This window comes from Sprattus sprattus, assembly GCF_963457725.1.
Source record: "Sprattus sprattus genome assembly, chromosome: 11".
NCBI lineage: Eukaryota > Metazoa > Chordata > Actinopteri > Clupeiformes > Clupeidae > Sprattus > Sprattus sprattus.
Genome location: NC_137909.1, coordinates 14,962,093 through 14,977,989, shown reverse-complemented (window position 1 = coordinate 14,977,989; position 15,897 = coordinate 14,962,093). Strand labels below are relative to the sequence as shown.

General features: G+C 45.4%; 2 protein-coding genes across 2 annotated transcripts in view; one reads left to right on the top strand and one right to left on the bottom strand.

Annotated features, from left to right (window-relative positions):
• Positions 1-12,007, top strand: part of myo18b (myosin XVIIIB) — a 53,785-nt gene extending 41,778 nt beyond the window's left edge. The window contains exons 40-43 of the mRNA XM_080848174.1: positions 3,356-3,489; positions 4,727-4,768; positions 7,856-8,020; positions 10,495-12,007. Coding sequence (XP_080704300.1) covers positions 3,356-3,489; positions 4,727-4,768; positions 7,856-8,020; positions 10,495-11,512 — 1,359 coding nt within the window. The 3' untranslated portion in view covers positions 11,513-12,007. The remainder of the gene's footprint in view (positions 1-3,355; positions 3,490-4,726; positions 4,769-7,855; positions 8,021-10,494) is intronic.
• Positions 12,008-13,128: 1,121 nt separating this feature from the next.
• npm2b (nucleophosmin/nucleoplasmin, 2b) lies at positions 13,129-14,434 on the bottom strand (the record flags this gene model as incomplete). The annotated part of the gene is made up of 8 exons (XM_080848058.1): positions 13,129-13,170; positions 13,265-13,301; positions 13,488-13,516; positions 13,601-13,734; positions 13,817-13,910; positions 13,993-14,112; positions 14,197-14,279; positions 14,398-14,434. 8 exons carry the CDS (start codon positions 14,432-14,434, stop codon positions 13,129-13,131), a joined length of 576 nt encoding a protein of 191 aa, XP_080704184.1.
• Between the last annotated feature and the right edge of the window lie 1,463 nt (positions 14,435-15,897).

Sequence of the window (15,897 nt, the reverse complement as noted above, 5' to 3'; positions counted from 1 at the left end):
GACAACGAGAATTAATCAGTCACTCACACGTGCACAAACACACACACACACAGGCATGCGATACCAAAAGGTGGAGGGATGAAACTGAAAGAGAAGAGAGAGATCAGTGATTTTAACCGCCTCCTACTCTGCAGGGTGTGTAATTATGAAATAATTCCGCAGCAGATGCACCTGAACGAGGACACAAGATTAGCGCGACCCCCCAATGCAAACAAGAAGGTAGAAACCTACAGGCAGCCTCCACCTTCACCGCCTCTCTCTTGCAGTGAAATATTTCAACACTTTGTGATTAGTTTTGTTCAAGTGTGTGTGTTAGAACATGTGTGTGTGTATTTGTGTGTGTGATTGAGTGTGTATCATTTCACACCACTACCTAGGCAGACATTTTGTCTTGAAGTTTTTTGTGCCCCTTCAAATCTCATATGGCTACGGTAATGGAAAAGCTGTAATTGCTGTCTTGGCCTTAATGCAAGTGCTGAGAGTTTAATAGCCCCACTGAGATACTGTGTGTGTGTGTGTGTGTGTGTGTGTGTGTGTGTGTGTGTGTGTGTGTGTGTGTGTGTGTGTGTGTGTGTGTGTGTGTGTGTGTGTGTGTGTGTGTGTGTGTGTGTGTGTGTGTGTGTGTGTGTGTGTGTGTGTGTGTGTGTGTGTGTGTGTGTGTGTGTGTGTGTGTGTCTTAGCCTTTGCAAAAGTGTGTTGTGAGTTACAATTCCTGAGAAGTGTTCTGTAAAGAATTCACAAATCACTTGTGTGTGTGTGAGTATGTTTGTGTGTGTGTAGGGGGGTACTATTCCAACAGAAACAAGACAGTAAAAAAAAAGTTAAAAGTCCATTATAAAAGAACATAGAATACATTTTTTTTTAAAAAAGTAAATAAATGAAAAAAGTAGAGTGCATTCGATCAGTTAAGAACAGGTCTTAAGTCTAGATTTCAAACTACATTGGCTACAGTTGGAGCACATTTGATGTCATCAGGAATTTGGCTCCAGAGCTAGGCAGTATAGAAGCTAAAAGCTGCTTTACCATTTTTAGTTCTGACAGTAGGTATTACCAACAGGAGAAGTCTAGTGGGTGCGGAAACATATCTGAGAGGTAATTTGGTCCTGTCCCATTTGGTGAGGCAGCAGTGCTTTGAAGTCAGTTCTGTCAATTCCTCTCAGTTCTGAAGTCAATTCTTATAAGGAAACCAGTGTAAGGATTCAAGTTTTGGAGTAATATGGTCAATTCTTTTGGTTTTCATAAGTACTGTTGCTGCTGCATTTTGTACAAGCTGAAGCTCTGTGATAATATTATTTCACTTTTGTCCTTTTAACTAATTAACTGAAAAAGAGATTCTAGGTGAATATAGTAATTAAGTGAGATGGCTAAATAAATGTGGGGGGTCATCGGAATAGCTAAGATAAGAAATCTTGAAATAGTCTTTAATGATTTGTTCAAGTGGGAGCATATAAAGGTTGAATAATAAAGGCCCTAAGATTGACCCCTGTGGGACACCACAGGTCAAGGATGTTGGTGTTGAGGTATAGTTTCCATTGGCAACAAAGAAGCTCCTGTCTTGTATGTATGATCTGAGCAACTTGATAACCAGACCTGAAAATCCAACCCAGTGTTCCAGTCTGTGTAGTATATGATGATCAGCATTGTCAAAGGCTGCACTGAGGTTCAATAGCACAAGGACTGATGTTTTGCCTGTTTCAGTATAAGGGCGTATGTAATTTAAAACCTTGCTGAGAGCGGTTTCAGTGCTGTGGCACAGAAACCTGACTGAAAGTTAACAAAATAGCTACTTAAGAAGGCATTTAGTTGATTAAAAACTACTTTTTCAGAGTTTTACCAACAAATGGTAGATTGGATATGGGCCAGTAATTGTTTAGTTCGGAAGCACCTATTTTTAAGTAGGGGCTTTATTACAGCTATTTTATGGACTTAGGAAATGTATCAGACAGTGATATATTTTCAATTTTAAGCATGTCTGCGGCTAGGAGGTGAAAGATTTGAAAATGTTGGTTGGCAAAGTATCTAAGCAGCATGTGGAAGTGTTGAGATTCTGTACTGTTTTTTTTTTATTTTGAGTGAGTTTCATTGTCTATCAAACTAAATTCTGACATCAAGCCAAGTTCCCCTCTCTTTGTTTCTTGTAATTCCAAATGTTGAGCTGTTTGTAATTGAGAGGATATCTTCTGCCTGATTTGATCAATTTTACCCTTGAAAAAAGACACACAAACTTTCACGTGCCAACTAACGTATAGAGGGGGGTTAGTTAACGGCTAAACTGTCAGAGAAGAAAGAATGTCTTCTTTTTGGATTTGATAGTGGATGTGAAGTTTGTATTTTCACAATTTTTGGTGGAGCAATGTCATCTATAATATTTACCAACCAAAGTTATTCAGCAATTCATCTACAGAGTCTGACAGTTGACTCGAGGTCCTTGAAAGTGCCTGCTCAAAGAGAGCATTCGTGTGATCATTTATGACTGTGGGTGTAATCCCCTTTTAAACACGCATGTGTGTGCGTGTGCGTGTGTGTGTGTGTGTGTGTGCGTGTGCGTGTGCGTGTGCGTGTGTGTGTGTGTGTGTGTGTGTGATAGAGAGAGGTGTCTGTGCACCACCCAGTTGTGGTGTGTGAACGTGTCTCACAACCCCAGCTGAAGGTTAACGTTCCTCTCGTATGCTTCATGTTCTGTCATAACCAGTGGATGTCAGATGTGTGAGGTCTAGCTGCGGAACATCCTATTAGCTCTGGCTCCTCATCCCTCAAGTCCTTTTCTTGTTGGGTGTGGTCCCCCGGTTCTGTTTCTATTGTAATGAGCACAAATGACATGAGAAGTGATTTTCAGTAGGAGGAGGTCCAGAGGAAATTTTCTGAAATAGAGTCCTACTTCTCACTCCAGAGCACATATGCATTTAGGCTAGAATATTAAGCTCTATGTGAAAGTGTGTGTTTGTGTGAGTGTGTTGCCGTAAAAGTGTGTGTTTGTGTGAGTGTGAGTGTGTTGTAGTAAAAGTGTGTGGTATAGCCTGCCTTGTTAAAGTGTGTGTGAGAGAGTGTAACCCCCCCAGTTAAAGTGTGAGTGTGTGTGTGTATGTAAGTGTGAAGCAGTGTGATGCTCAACCTCCCCAGTTAAAGTGGCAGGAGGCAGTAAAAGTGGGTAGCAGTGGGTTGCCCTATCAAACTGTGTGTGTGTGTGTGTGTGTGTGTGTGTGTGTGTGTGTGTGTGTGTGTGTGTGTGTGTGTGTGTGAGAGCTCCCCAGTTAGCGTGTGTGAGGGTCACTGTCCCCAGTGAAAGGTGTGTGTTCGCATCTCACTCCTGTTTAACCAGTCTTTGTTTTCCCATCTCATCCTGTCTCGCCCACAGGAGATGCAGGTGGAAGAGCTGACTGCAGTCAGACAGACATTACAAGCCGATCTGGAGACATCCATCCGCCGCATTGTGGATCTGCAGGCTGCCCTGGAGGAGGTGGAGTCCAGCGATGAGAGTGACAGTGAAAGGTAAGGGTGCTTCCTGGTGTAAGTTGAGACAAAAAATTAATTGTAAAATGAATTGATGCGATGTAGCTGACGAGTCGAAAAATACTAACCATAAGAAACAACATTTTTATTATTTTATTATAAACATAACCAGCTCCAGCTAAATAATCCGACCCACACACACATACACACACACACGCACACGCTCATGTACACACAAAAACACACACTCCACAGGTCATCTGCAGTTCTCTGCACTTCTACTTGTCTTCATGTGGTCAGCACATGTATGGGAACTTTAATTAATATGAGGTTAAGTACAACATACACTTAACATATGACATAAACCACATCACCCCAGTACAACATACACTTAACAGATGCCTTAAATCACACCACATAGAAAACAGAACACAAACTGTGATGCCATGATCTGCTCCACACATCAGTGATGATACAATGCAGTCAATAAAGTTATTAAATACTTAAAGGTTAGAGGATAATGACTAAAGGCTGCCTCTTACTCGTGTGAATGTTTTCATCAGTGGCGACCAAGAAGGTTTTAATTAGTGCTTGTCAAACCACCCTTTTAACCCCTTCATATAATTGTTCAAACATAATTTGCCCTTGAGGGTTTTGTTTTTGCTCCCGTTTGAAAGCTCAGTCTCGATTAATTTGCCATTACAGAAGGACAGAGTTGCTCTGAATAGTATTTATACTCTGAGATGAAATAGAAATTCCTATGGGAGGGAGAGACCGAAGGGAACATCAGTACGTTTTTTATATGAAGAGCTGTTTCGATGTGTTCATGGTAAAGTATTTTAGTCTGAAGAGCTGGTTTAATGTGCGTTTGTGGTAGAGTCTTTTAGTCTGAAGAGCTGGTTCAATGTGTGTTTGTGGTGGGTTTTCTTTATGTGAACAGTTTCTGTCTCTAAACCAGACTGAGCCAACCGCTTATAGACACACACACACACACACACACACACACACACACACACACACACACACACACACACACACACACACACACACACACACACACACACACACACACACACACACACACACACACACACACACACACACACACACACACACACACAAGCACACACACACACAAGCACACACATACAGACATCCTTAAACAAGTACTAAAATAAACATAAGCACCCACTCAGATAAACAAACTCACCAACACACACAGAGACAGATCCCTGTGTCTTTTGTCTGTTTGATTGTTTCTCCTCCTCTTGTCCAGTGTTCAGACGGCTGTGGAGTCCTTCACGCGAAAGCGAGACCTGTGAGCCCCCCGTCTCCCTCAGCCTCTGCCTAACCTCTCTGGCTCCGAGTGCCTTAGCATGGCCTGTCTCTGGCTCTGGCTGTCTATCTCTCTGTGGCATTGTGAACCAATCTGTGGCTCCTTGTGCCTTAGCATGGCCTCTCTACCTCTGGTTCTGCCCGTCTAGCTCTCTGCGGCATTATAAACCTGTCTATGGCTCGTAACTCAATGATATTTGCCTAGCCTGTCTTTTGCTTTGCCTGTTGACTTGCCTGTGGCTTCTGGTACAATACTATTAGCCTGCCTGTCTGCGGTAGGTTCAGCCCATCTATCTGTCTATATTTCATCAGCCTCGCCTGATCTGACCTGACCTAACCTACCTGTGGCTGAGGGTAACCTGTTTGTGGCTCTTTGTCTGCTCTCGGTTCTGCCCGTTTGTGTCTTTGGCTCCTGTGGAGTGACCTGTGTGCAAGTGTGCGGGTATGAAAGGAGAGCATGACTATGCCTAAGTCGTGTGTGTGTGTGTGTCTGCAAATAGGGAGCATGCCGTGTGTGTGTGTGTGTGTGTGTGTGTGTGTGTGGGAATGGAATGGAATGTTATGCCTTCGCCACGCCATCACTGGTAGTTTTAACGCCCATCAGCTCCATTCTAAATGCCACCCATCACCTGGCATGGAGAGATAAGCATGTTTTGCCGTTAGCTGCCGTGGACAGCCTAGAACCTTCCGTCACTGGGTCTTGAGCTGAAGCAGGACTCTACTCCATAACGTGCCACACAGATGAATATTTCATCACCAATTTATTTTTATTTTGTGCTCTCCATCAAGATGATGTACATTTTTAGCGTGGGGTTGTGATGATGGTGCCCTGCTTTGAGCACACTTCTCACAACATGAGCCCCACTTAACATTAGACTTGACCTGGTTAAGTAAACATCAGGCCATTAAAGGCACTCTGGCATGCATTCCACACACACACACACACACACACACACACACACACACACACACACACAGCTCCATTGAGTTTGTTTACCCCGAAATGTGCATGCACCACAAACAATAAATAAAACAAAAAAGACAAGAATCCAGTCCAGACGTACAGAGAGTCTGTCTGTCTGTCTCTTCAGATGGGTTTTCATGTACTGTGTGTATAAATGAGTGTGAACATATAAGACACTCTGTCACAGGTTTACACATACATACATACATACACAAATCTGTGCATACACACACACACACACACACACACACACACACACACACACACACACACACACACACACACACACACACACAAAGCTTTTTAAATGTAAGAAGCTTTTTGCAGTGTGGCAGTCACCAACTGTGATATGCTTTGTCTGTTGAATAATGCATGTGCCTGTATCTCTATCTCTCTCTTTCTCATTCTCTCTCTCTTTCTCTCTCTCTCTGTCTTTCACTTTCTCCATCCCCTCTTTCTGTAAATATATCCTTCTCTCTCTCTATCTTTCGCTTCTGTTATCTTTCCCTTTTTTTATCGGTCCCTCTCTCTGAAACTATACATTCTCTCGCTCTCTCTCTCTTCACATCTTTCTCTCCCTCCATCTCTCTCTCTCTCTCTCCATCCCTCTCTCTGTAAATATCTGTCCTCTTTCCTGTGGCGTATCCTCTAACAGTGGAGGTCTGTTGTGTGTGTTGCCCCTGCACCTTCGCTCATCTAAACTGGATGGGTTTAAGCTGAATCAATTGCCCGGCCACTGGATGGGTTTAAGCTGAATAAGTTGCCCCTGCACCTTTTGAGCTGGATGCGTATGTGTCTGTGTCTGTGTATTTTGGGCAGAGTTGTGTGGTTGTTGGTGTGTGTGTTTGTGTGTGTGCGTGTGTGAGTGTGTGTGTGGGGTGTGTGTGTGTGTGTGTGTGTGTGTGTGTGTGTGTGTGCGTGTGTGTGTGTGATTGCCCTGGCACAGGAGCAGGTAGAGGTTGTAGAGGTGGCATTGCATATGCTAATGTGGACATTATTTCTTCCAGCACTGTGTGTGTTTCTGGCAGTTCTGTGTGGCTGTTGGTGTGTGTGTGTGTGTGTGTGAGAGAGAGGATTCGTTGGTATGTCAGAGTGTCTAAGGATGTGTGAATATGTTAAGTGTTTTCCTGTGAGCCAGACGGCAGTGGGGGGTGGACCTGCTGTGTGTGTGTCTTTATGACCTTGTCGTCTGCATGAGGTTACCTGTGTGTAGTGTTAGCTGGGCCCTCCATCATACAAACAGACCTAGAGATGGAGAAGCCTAGCTAATGAATTCACTCTACACACACACACACACACACACACACACACACACACACACACACACACACACACACACACACACACACACACACACACACACAGACACAATCATACACACACAACCACACACACAAAACACACACTCATGCATGCACACTCATGCATGCACAAGAATGTATGCACACACACAAAGACCTTACACACACACACACACACACACTCACAGACACACTCACGCTGGGGCACATCAGTGAGGTTATTAGGCAGGCTGTGGGAGATATCAAAGGCAGCTGCAGTGCACACAGCTGGTGGCATACATCCTTCATACTCCCCACGACCAACAACCATGAAAATTAAAGAGGGAGAATAATAAATAAAAGATTGTTCCAAGGCCAGAAAAGAGAATAGAATATAACATAACATTAAAGGGTCTGAGAGAGGAAGAACCAGAGCGCTAAAGAGGAGAGGGAGGAGGTGATGGGAGTGTGTGTTGTAGTGGAAGGAGACACTTCTGTGTTCAAAGGAGAGAGATGTCCACAGACATCAAGGTCAACCATCAGGAACACAGCAGTTACCTCTACAGTGATCTAGCTCTGATCTAGAGGCTGTCCAATCAGATTCCACTCTCCGGATCTGGCCCTGATCTAGTGGCTCTCCAGTCAGATTCCAGCTAACTGGATCTATTACGGATCCAGCCATGATCTGGTTTGTTTTAACCAGAAAGCAACTGATTGGATCAGGAAAGGATCCAGACAAGCGCCAGTCTGGGATATGGGATATTATTAATCTGCTGACCTTTATACTCTGACCTTCCATGCTTTATCTGTGCCCATCCTGTTTCAGTGACACCTTGTCCAGTGTGGGATCCCTGGGCGCGGAGGATGTGGGAGAGGGCATCCGTGGCTGGCTAGGCGTTCCGCGGGGTCAAAGGTCGAGCTCCCCCTACGGCAGTGGCAGCACCACAGGACGCCAGTCTGTTACAGACACCATGAGCACCTATAGCTTCCGGTGAGATGGACGCACTTTATATATCTATATATACATCTAAAGCACATTAAAAATATACATTTAATATGATAAATCATACATACAGCTTCCAGTGAGATGAACACACTTTAAACCCCTTTTTACATGCTTGAACCACATTACAAATGCACATGAACATGATAAAGCCTAGTTATAGTTTCCAGTGAGTTGGACCCATTTTATACCCCTCTATACACACTTAAGCGACATTACCGATACAAGTTAAATTGGTGAAGCCTGTGCTTCACACTATGGGCAAACACTACAGGTAATGTTTACTTTATCATATCTGCTAAGTCTGCTGACGCATCTAATGTACTAAATTATGTAAATTCACCCAGAAATGGGCATTCTGCACTTGAGAGTGGTGCCTTCAACAGTGGCAAACACACACAAGACCAGTGGAGATAGGTGTAAGAGGCTTTGTAGCTAAATCAACCACTGCGCTTCAGTTGGACTTTGGTTTTCGAGGATGGTCACACAAGGAGATTTAAAGGAGTTGTCTGAGGCTGCTAAAAAAGCGTGCCAGTGGTTGTTGGCTAAGGCACTCACAGATGACTTGGGGTCATGAATTTAACTAACACTGAGATATGTCAAATCTTGGAAGTCTCGAACCAATAACACAAGGAATTTAACCTCTGTGTATAATTTAAAAAATGACCTGTCAAAGGTTTCTCATGGTATTGGTTTACCTGCCCGTGCGGCACAAAAAGAGCTATCAAGCAATTTATCAGCAACCATGGAATGGACCAAGAATGACCCGTACAGTAGAACATACAGTAGGAGTGCTAAAAAATTCCAATATAAGAGACACTCAAACCTAACGTGGTGTTTTACTGGCAGGACTTTTATTATGAGATGAACTCACTTAAAGCAGAACATCTTGAATATATAAAAAAATATATATTTTAAATTGAACTGATTGTGGTAAATGGAACTGGTAAATACTTAAATCAAAAGAGTAAATATTGATATGATATGTGTACCAGGGGGGGCAAAACTGAGTGATACAGAGTAATACCATAAACAGGGATTTTGCACTTACCGCTGCTTTTGTGTCAGGACCAGCCAGGTAATGGTTTAAAATAGGAGTGTTTACCGCTGGGTGTAGAGTGAAATGGCTTTACAAAGCTTCTGTTTCCAAGTGATGCAATGATGTGGTGAGGATTCAAGAAAATGGATAAAAAACAGCTCCATCATTTCTACTTGACCACCATCTCAAACATCCAGTTGAGCATTGCACCATCCACATACCTGCAATGCAGCACAGTACACTGCCATAACTTAAACCCTAGTCAACTGCACAGCACTGCTCCACACACACACACACACACACACACACACACACACACACACACACACACACACACACACACACACACACACAGACACACACACACACACACACAGACACAGACACACACACACACACACACACAGTGATTATGTGGGGCTTTAAGGCAGAGGCAGGGGTATCTATGTGGTGCAGCCGGAGATGGAGTTTTGTCAGGCATCGGCGGGTAAACATGCTGCTTGCTCAGAGCTCAGCAGGCTGCCTGACATGAGTCAAACTGAGCTCAGGGTTTACCTGTGTGTCACTTCCCTCCCCACTCCTGCCTGTCACTTTCCCAGGACTCCTGCCTCTCCTCATGCCTGCTTCCCCTTCCTGTTACCCCCTGCCTCTCTCTCTCCTTCTCTCCTCGACTCTTATTCCTTCTGCCCTTCTCTTCCTCTCCCTCCTTTTTCTTCTTCTCCCTCTTCTCTCTCTGCCTTTCCCTTTTTCTCTCCATACTTATTCTCTTTTGTCATGCTTGTCTTCTTTTCTCTGCCCCTCCTTCCCTCCTTTCCTCTTTCTCCTCTACTCACATTCTCCTTTCTCACACCCTTCTTCTCTTATCCTCCTTCCCCTTTCTTTCCTTCATTTCTGTGCCCTTATGTTCTCTTTCCTCATCCATCTTGCCTTCTTTAAACCATCTTCAACCCCCCTCCATCTCTCTTGATCTGTCTTCTCTGCCCTCTCTCCATCTTTGCTCCCTCTTTCCCCTTTTCTCATCCCTCTTTTCTCTTCCTGCCCCCTCCCTCTCTCCTCTCATGCTGCATTTCCTCTTCTTCTCCTGTTCATTCCTCTGCACTCGTTCTTCTTTTCACCATTTCACTCCTTTCCTCTCCTATATTTACATGGCCCGTCCTCTTCCTTTGTCCAGTCTCTTCTCATCACGTCTATATATTGTAAATATATACAGCTGTTTGCCTTCAAACAGGCTGGTGAAGAGAGATAGGAAAAGAGTGGAAGAGAGAGATTGGGAGTGGGATCTGGAAATGTCCGCTAGCCGGCGTGGGACAGTTTTATACATTCAGATAATATATATGTTAACTGATGTGTACACCTACCTTTATATTCTCTCCTCTCCTCTCCTCACCTTTCCTCTCCTCTCCTCCTCTGTCTGCTCTCTCAGGTCTTGTACTCAGGACATAGAGGATGAGTCTTCGGAGCGGGGCAGTGGCAGCTCTGCGGGGGGTCTGGGTCGGGCCTCCTCGTCCTCTGCGCTGTCCGAGCTCCTGGAGGGCATGCGTAAGAAGCGCGCCAGCTGGCATAATGGCTCTGAGGCCGGTGAGGGCAGCACCGTGTCCCTGCCCATCTACCAGACTACCGGAGCCTCCACACTCCGCCGCCGGCCCTCTGCACTCTCCCTTGGACCGGACGACATCACAGACGAATCCCTGGATGCCACTGCTGGAACCCTCGCGCCCCCTCGGTTGGGTATCCTGAAACCCCCCAGCCCCCGCCTGTCCCGGGCCTCCAGCCTGCGCTCTCTGGTTGATCCAGGTCCTGCCACCTCTAGCGCAGGAGCGCCCACTAGTGGCGGTGGTGGTGCAGGGAAGCTGAGCAGCTTCAGCTCCTGTGACTCCCTGGCCTCAGCCACCGTCACGTCCTCAGCAGCAGGAGGTCGGAGGCCGCTGCCCGACCTCTCCATCCCTGAGGAGAGTGAAGAGGAGGGACGGCTCAAGCCCATCGTGGCAGGCACCACTTTCCAGCCAATCAGACGCCGCCTGCTGGGCGGGCTGGTGTTAGAGGGCGGGGAAGAACAGCTGGGAGGGGAGTCACTAGTGTTCCAGAATCGTCGACTGGTGGGCGACCTGGAGCCGGAGAGAGGCAGAGGGTTCCTACGTACCACAGACACCGGCGACGCCGCATTAGACATCCTCCCAGCCATCCGGCGTGCCCAGTCCACCAGCAGCCTGGCAGGCAGCTCGCTGCGTGGGGGCAACCGCCGCTCCCTCAGCGTGCACTTCGGCGAACTACCCCCTTCCTCCCGTGCGTCCCACCGCAGCTCCTCAGACTCGGACTCGTCCAGCTCAGGGGGGTCACAGCAGCGCCGAGGCCCTCAGGGTGAGCGTTTGGAGGCAGAGGGCAGCGAGGGCGACGTCAGCTCCGTCATGAAGAAGTACCTGAAGAGGGCGGAGGTCGACTGAGATGTCCGGCGACTTCAAGCGTGCCCGGTAACAAACTAAATTATACCAGCAAACCAGCACTCAAGACCAGGCCTAACTCCACAGCACAGCATCACCAGTTTGGGGTCTTGGTGAGGGAAAAGAAAAACAACAAGTTTGGGGTCGCCCTTAACAGAGCAGGGTGCAGCGTGCGTAAGCAAGTGTGGAGGCCAACGTTTCTGTGAAGCACTTTTGAGACAATACCCACTGTGATGCTGTCGCTAAGTGAATAAACTAGCCGAATTTAATCATGTTGTCGCACCACATCATGTAGCACCTCTGCTTTAAACTGCCTCTAGGGCCCCACCAAGGCCGTAGCTGCTGTGCGTTAGGTAGCGAGTCTGAACCTGCTTGACCTGTGAGGGGAGGCACTGCGGAGGCAATAGCCAGGAGTAAAAAGCACAAAGAAAAACTCACCTGAGATTGAAACACTTTGTACACAAGAAAAACAATAAAAATGTTAAAAAAAAAAAAAAACGTTCCGTATGTAAGTGGTGTATGAGAAATTACTACTCTGCTTTGGGTTTCAGTCAACAACTTTAACACAGTCAAACATCAAGCAAGTGCAACACAAGACAAAGCAAGAAGCCAAATAAGCTACTTACTAGTCCGGCAGTGGTAGCCGGGCGGCTTCCAGAAACCTACATAAAGCAGTAATATGCCAACGGACCCTGGTACGGCAATGGCACAGAGGCCATTCTCCATATTAAACATTGTAGTGCCCCAATTTTTTTAAGCTGTTATTTTAAGGTAAAATAGCTAATCCTAACCCTGAAGTACAATTGCTACATACTGTTACTTTAATGCAGAGCCTGAGAGCTGCAAAGAGAGGTTAAGGGATTGAATGCTGCAGCCCTGTCAAGGAGTGTAGGTGAAACAGGATTCAGTTTGAAATGCCCTTCAGAGGGCTTGATCTTTTGCCTCTGGCATTTTATTAAATGCTACAGTTGGGGAGCTCAAAGGGAGTTCTTAACATAGCACAACATGAGCCTCTGACAGGCAAGCTTCAGTGTGTTCCATTTAATGCTTTTAAATCCACCCACTCTAGTCAACACGGAATTCCTTTTGAAAACACAATTTAAACACGCACCTGCTTAGTCTGTCATTTTTGCTTATAAAAACAGTGTATTTATTTATTCTTAGTGAAGAAAGAGGAAGAGACTCAGGAAAGATTGTGTTTATTTTTTCAGTTAGTCATCCATCAATTCAAGTCAACACCAGCATAGGCTTGTCCTCTGCCCTTTGTAAATACTGTTGGTCCTCTGCAGTCGGTCGAGACAGCCACGAGACAGACGTGCCTAATGGCCAACACACAAAGCAAAAGGCCAATAAATAGTCACACCCGTCATAAGATGGTAGCTATACAAGACTCATGACCAGCAGAACACGAACAGTTCTAATGGCACGCACACACACAGCAAGTAGGCATTAAGCACAACTCCCCCCTATAACAAAATAGCAACACAAGGTCAATATGAAACCTCATTTCCAGAAGTCACTCATAGCCAACTCAAATGGATGATGTCCATCAGATTAGGACCACAACTGTTGGGTCAGATGTGTTTGGGGAAGTGACTGATCACCATAGTTACCAGAGGTTACACCTTCTGAGCCTGTGGCTTCCTCCCCCTTCCTTTTCCCTAATAAGGGAAAAAAAAAAGGGCTAAGTCCTTTAAAAGTGACCATAAGCAGACACATGTATTTAAGAACGATTCCAAGCCCACAGACACGCACCTTTTTGGGTGGATTATTCTCATCGTCTGAGAGAGTGCTGTCAAGGTCAATGGAAAGGGAAGACGACTACTTGAATACTGGCAAACGACCAAAACTCTACTTAAGCTTTAAGTGCACACAGTTAGCCATCTACACTACATTATACAAAAATGAACTTCTACAAGTCGTGAGACACTGCAATGAAAATTCAGTTCAACTAGACTGTTTAAGTCCAACATCATACCTGTCCATTGCCTTCTCTGGCTTCTTTCTCTGAAGATAAAGAGATTACAATTCAATTACGAATGCACTGGAATTAGTAAAAAGAGGTAGGCTATAATTGATCTGGTTCCTCACTTTAGCAGCTCCTCCATTTTTGGCCGCCTGTTTTTTGACCGGCTTCTCTGGAGACATCTCGATCTCTTCCTCATCTTCTATCTCCTCGTCCTCCTCCTCTTCCTCCAAGTCTTCATCGGATAAATCCTCCTCAACTACAGAAATACATAAATAGATGTGCTAGCCTCATGTAGACATTACTTTTGCCAATCTCGACAATCACTAGTAGTCACTTACAAGCAACGTGCTCCGCGCAAATATGGACTGGTCCAGAGCCGAATTTAAGCCGAAAGGTAACCGGTGGATGCAATTCCACCCCTGTTAAATTAACCTGATGGGAATTAACGAAAACATAAGGTTCCCGTAGGTGTAGTTGCAATCTACCACTTTTGACTTCTGTTTTCCGAACCTACAGTTGGCATTGACTTGGCATGAAGCGTTGCAACGGGGATTCCTTCTGTAGCCTCCTTTCCTGACCCAGTCACCAACTCAATGATATTGAACTCGTCTTTCGCAGTGTGCCCGAGACACATCTGAAATGATGCGAATAGTACAGTAAAGTAAATGTAAGTTAACAGACTCCCATCAACAGGATGTAAACGACGAGAAATACTTACGGATCTAACAGCTAATTGATGTTGCAGATTGGACTCCTCTGTGCTAAAGGTCTTCTCTTTGTTAGCCTCACTTAACTCACAACCTGGACGTTGGCCAAAAAAAAAGAATTTGGAGGTATTATTCAGCCGTTAACCAGTAGGTTTTACTTCAGATGCATCAGTTATACACTTAATTATCTATATGTGGTCATGACTTCATACCCCAAAGAGTCGACAAAGGTTTGTCTGATTTGTTCATATTGAAAGGCCCAGTGTCCTAGTAGGATCTGGGAAACAATCAAAAAGACATGAATTTGTCAATGTGGGTAGCGCTGTACTAATGACAGTCGTTGGGAAAAAACTAACCTCTCTCCTGAAGGATAAACAGTTAGAAAGAACACGGAGTTAACCTCCTGCATGTCTTTTATGAGTTGTGTAGGGCCGCTACGTACTACGCCGGTGACAGCAATTAATTACACCGTGTAATTAAGCTAATCGTCCACCATGAGCCATTGAGGCAGTCAGGTCTATGCAACCTTTGGAATATATTTCCGGTATTAAATCAGGTGTAGTTTTTCAAAGCCATTTCCCGTTTACATTTATTTCTGTTGCTATGACAAGTCATGAAGGGAGTAATTTCTGTGTTAATAATTGCACCTTATGCTCAACCCACCAAAATGCCACCATAGTGTTTTTTAATTTCTCCATGTTTTGAAAATATATTTGGATACTTGCCGGCAATCAATAACTTGAGAGATTGTAAAATGGATTGCCTGGGTTGGTGGACATCCCACTGGTTTTCTGGTGTTGACTTGTCTTGTGTGTGTGTGTGTGTGTGTGTGTGTGTGTGTGTGTGTGTGTGTGTGTGTGTGTGCTTGTTGGGTTGTTGTTTGCTTTCAGGGGTTGATCATCAGCCTGTGTGTTCATGCAGATGCCTGAACAAGGTGAGCGCAAGGAAACCATGAAAGAATTTCCAGACGGACACACACACTGTCTCCCTCTTTCTCACACACACACACACACACACACACAGTAGACAGTGGTGTGATGTATTTTTAATGCGCCCCTCTGGGCCTGGATCGCTCAGCCGCCGGATTAGGGAATGGAGAGAACATGAGTTGAGAGTGTGACCGCCGATCCCTAGGGGTTCCCAGTCACCACCACCCCTACCCCCTACCCACATCGAGCCCCCCATCAAAGGCCTCAAGCCGCAGGGATGGGGAGGAGAGAGAGAGGGAGGAAAGAAAGAAAGAAAGAGGAGTGTGTGAAAGGAAAATGACAGGGAGATTTGCTCCATGTGTGTGTGCGGTGGTAATGTGGAGAGTGTTTGCTCCATGTGTGTGCACAGCGCTAATGTCGAGAGTGTTTGCTATGGAGGTATAGGACTTTGCATACATATGCGCGTTGGAGGGATGTAAACAGGAGCTCATTATACCCACACCTCACGCAGTGGCACGGTCTTGTAGGCACTCTCATGACCTGGCACCAACTCACAGGCCTGTCAACACATAGCAAGGCTCTCTTTCTCTCATAGTTTGTGTGTGTAGGTGGAATGGAATATTTCCACAGCATGCCTCTCTCTCTCATGCCTCTCTCTCTGAGATGTGTGTCGTTCTTCCCGCCATGCAAGCAAGCCTATACCACACAACTATAAATATAACCTCCCTCTTCCTCTGTGTGTGTGTGTGTGTGTGTGTGTGTGTGTGCACGTGTGCACGTGTA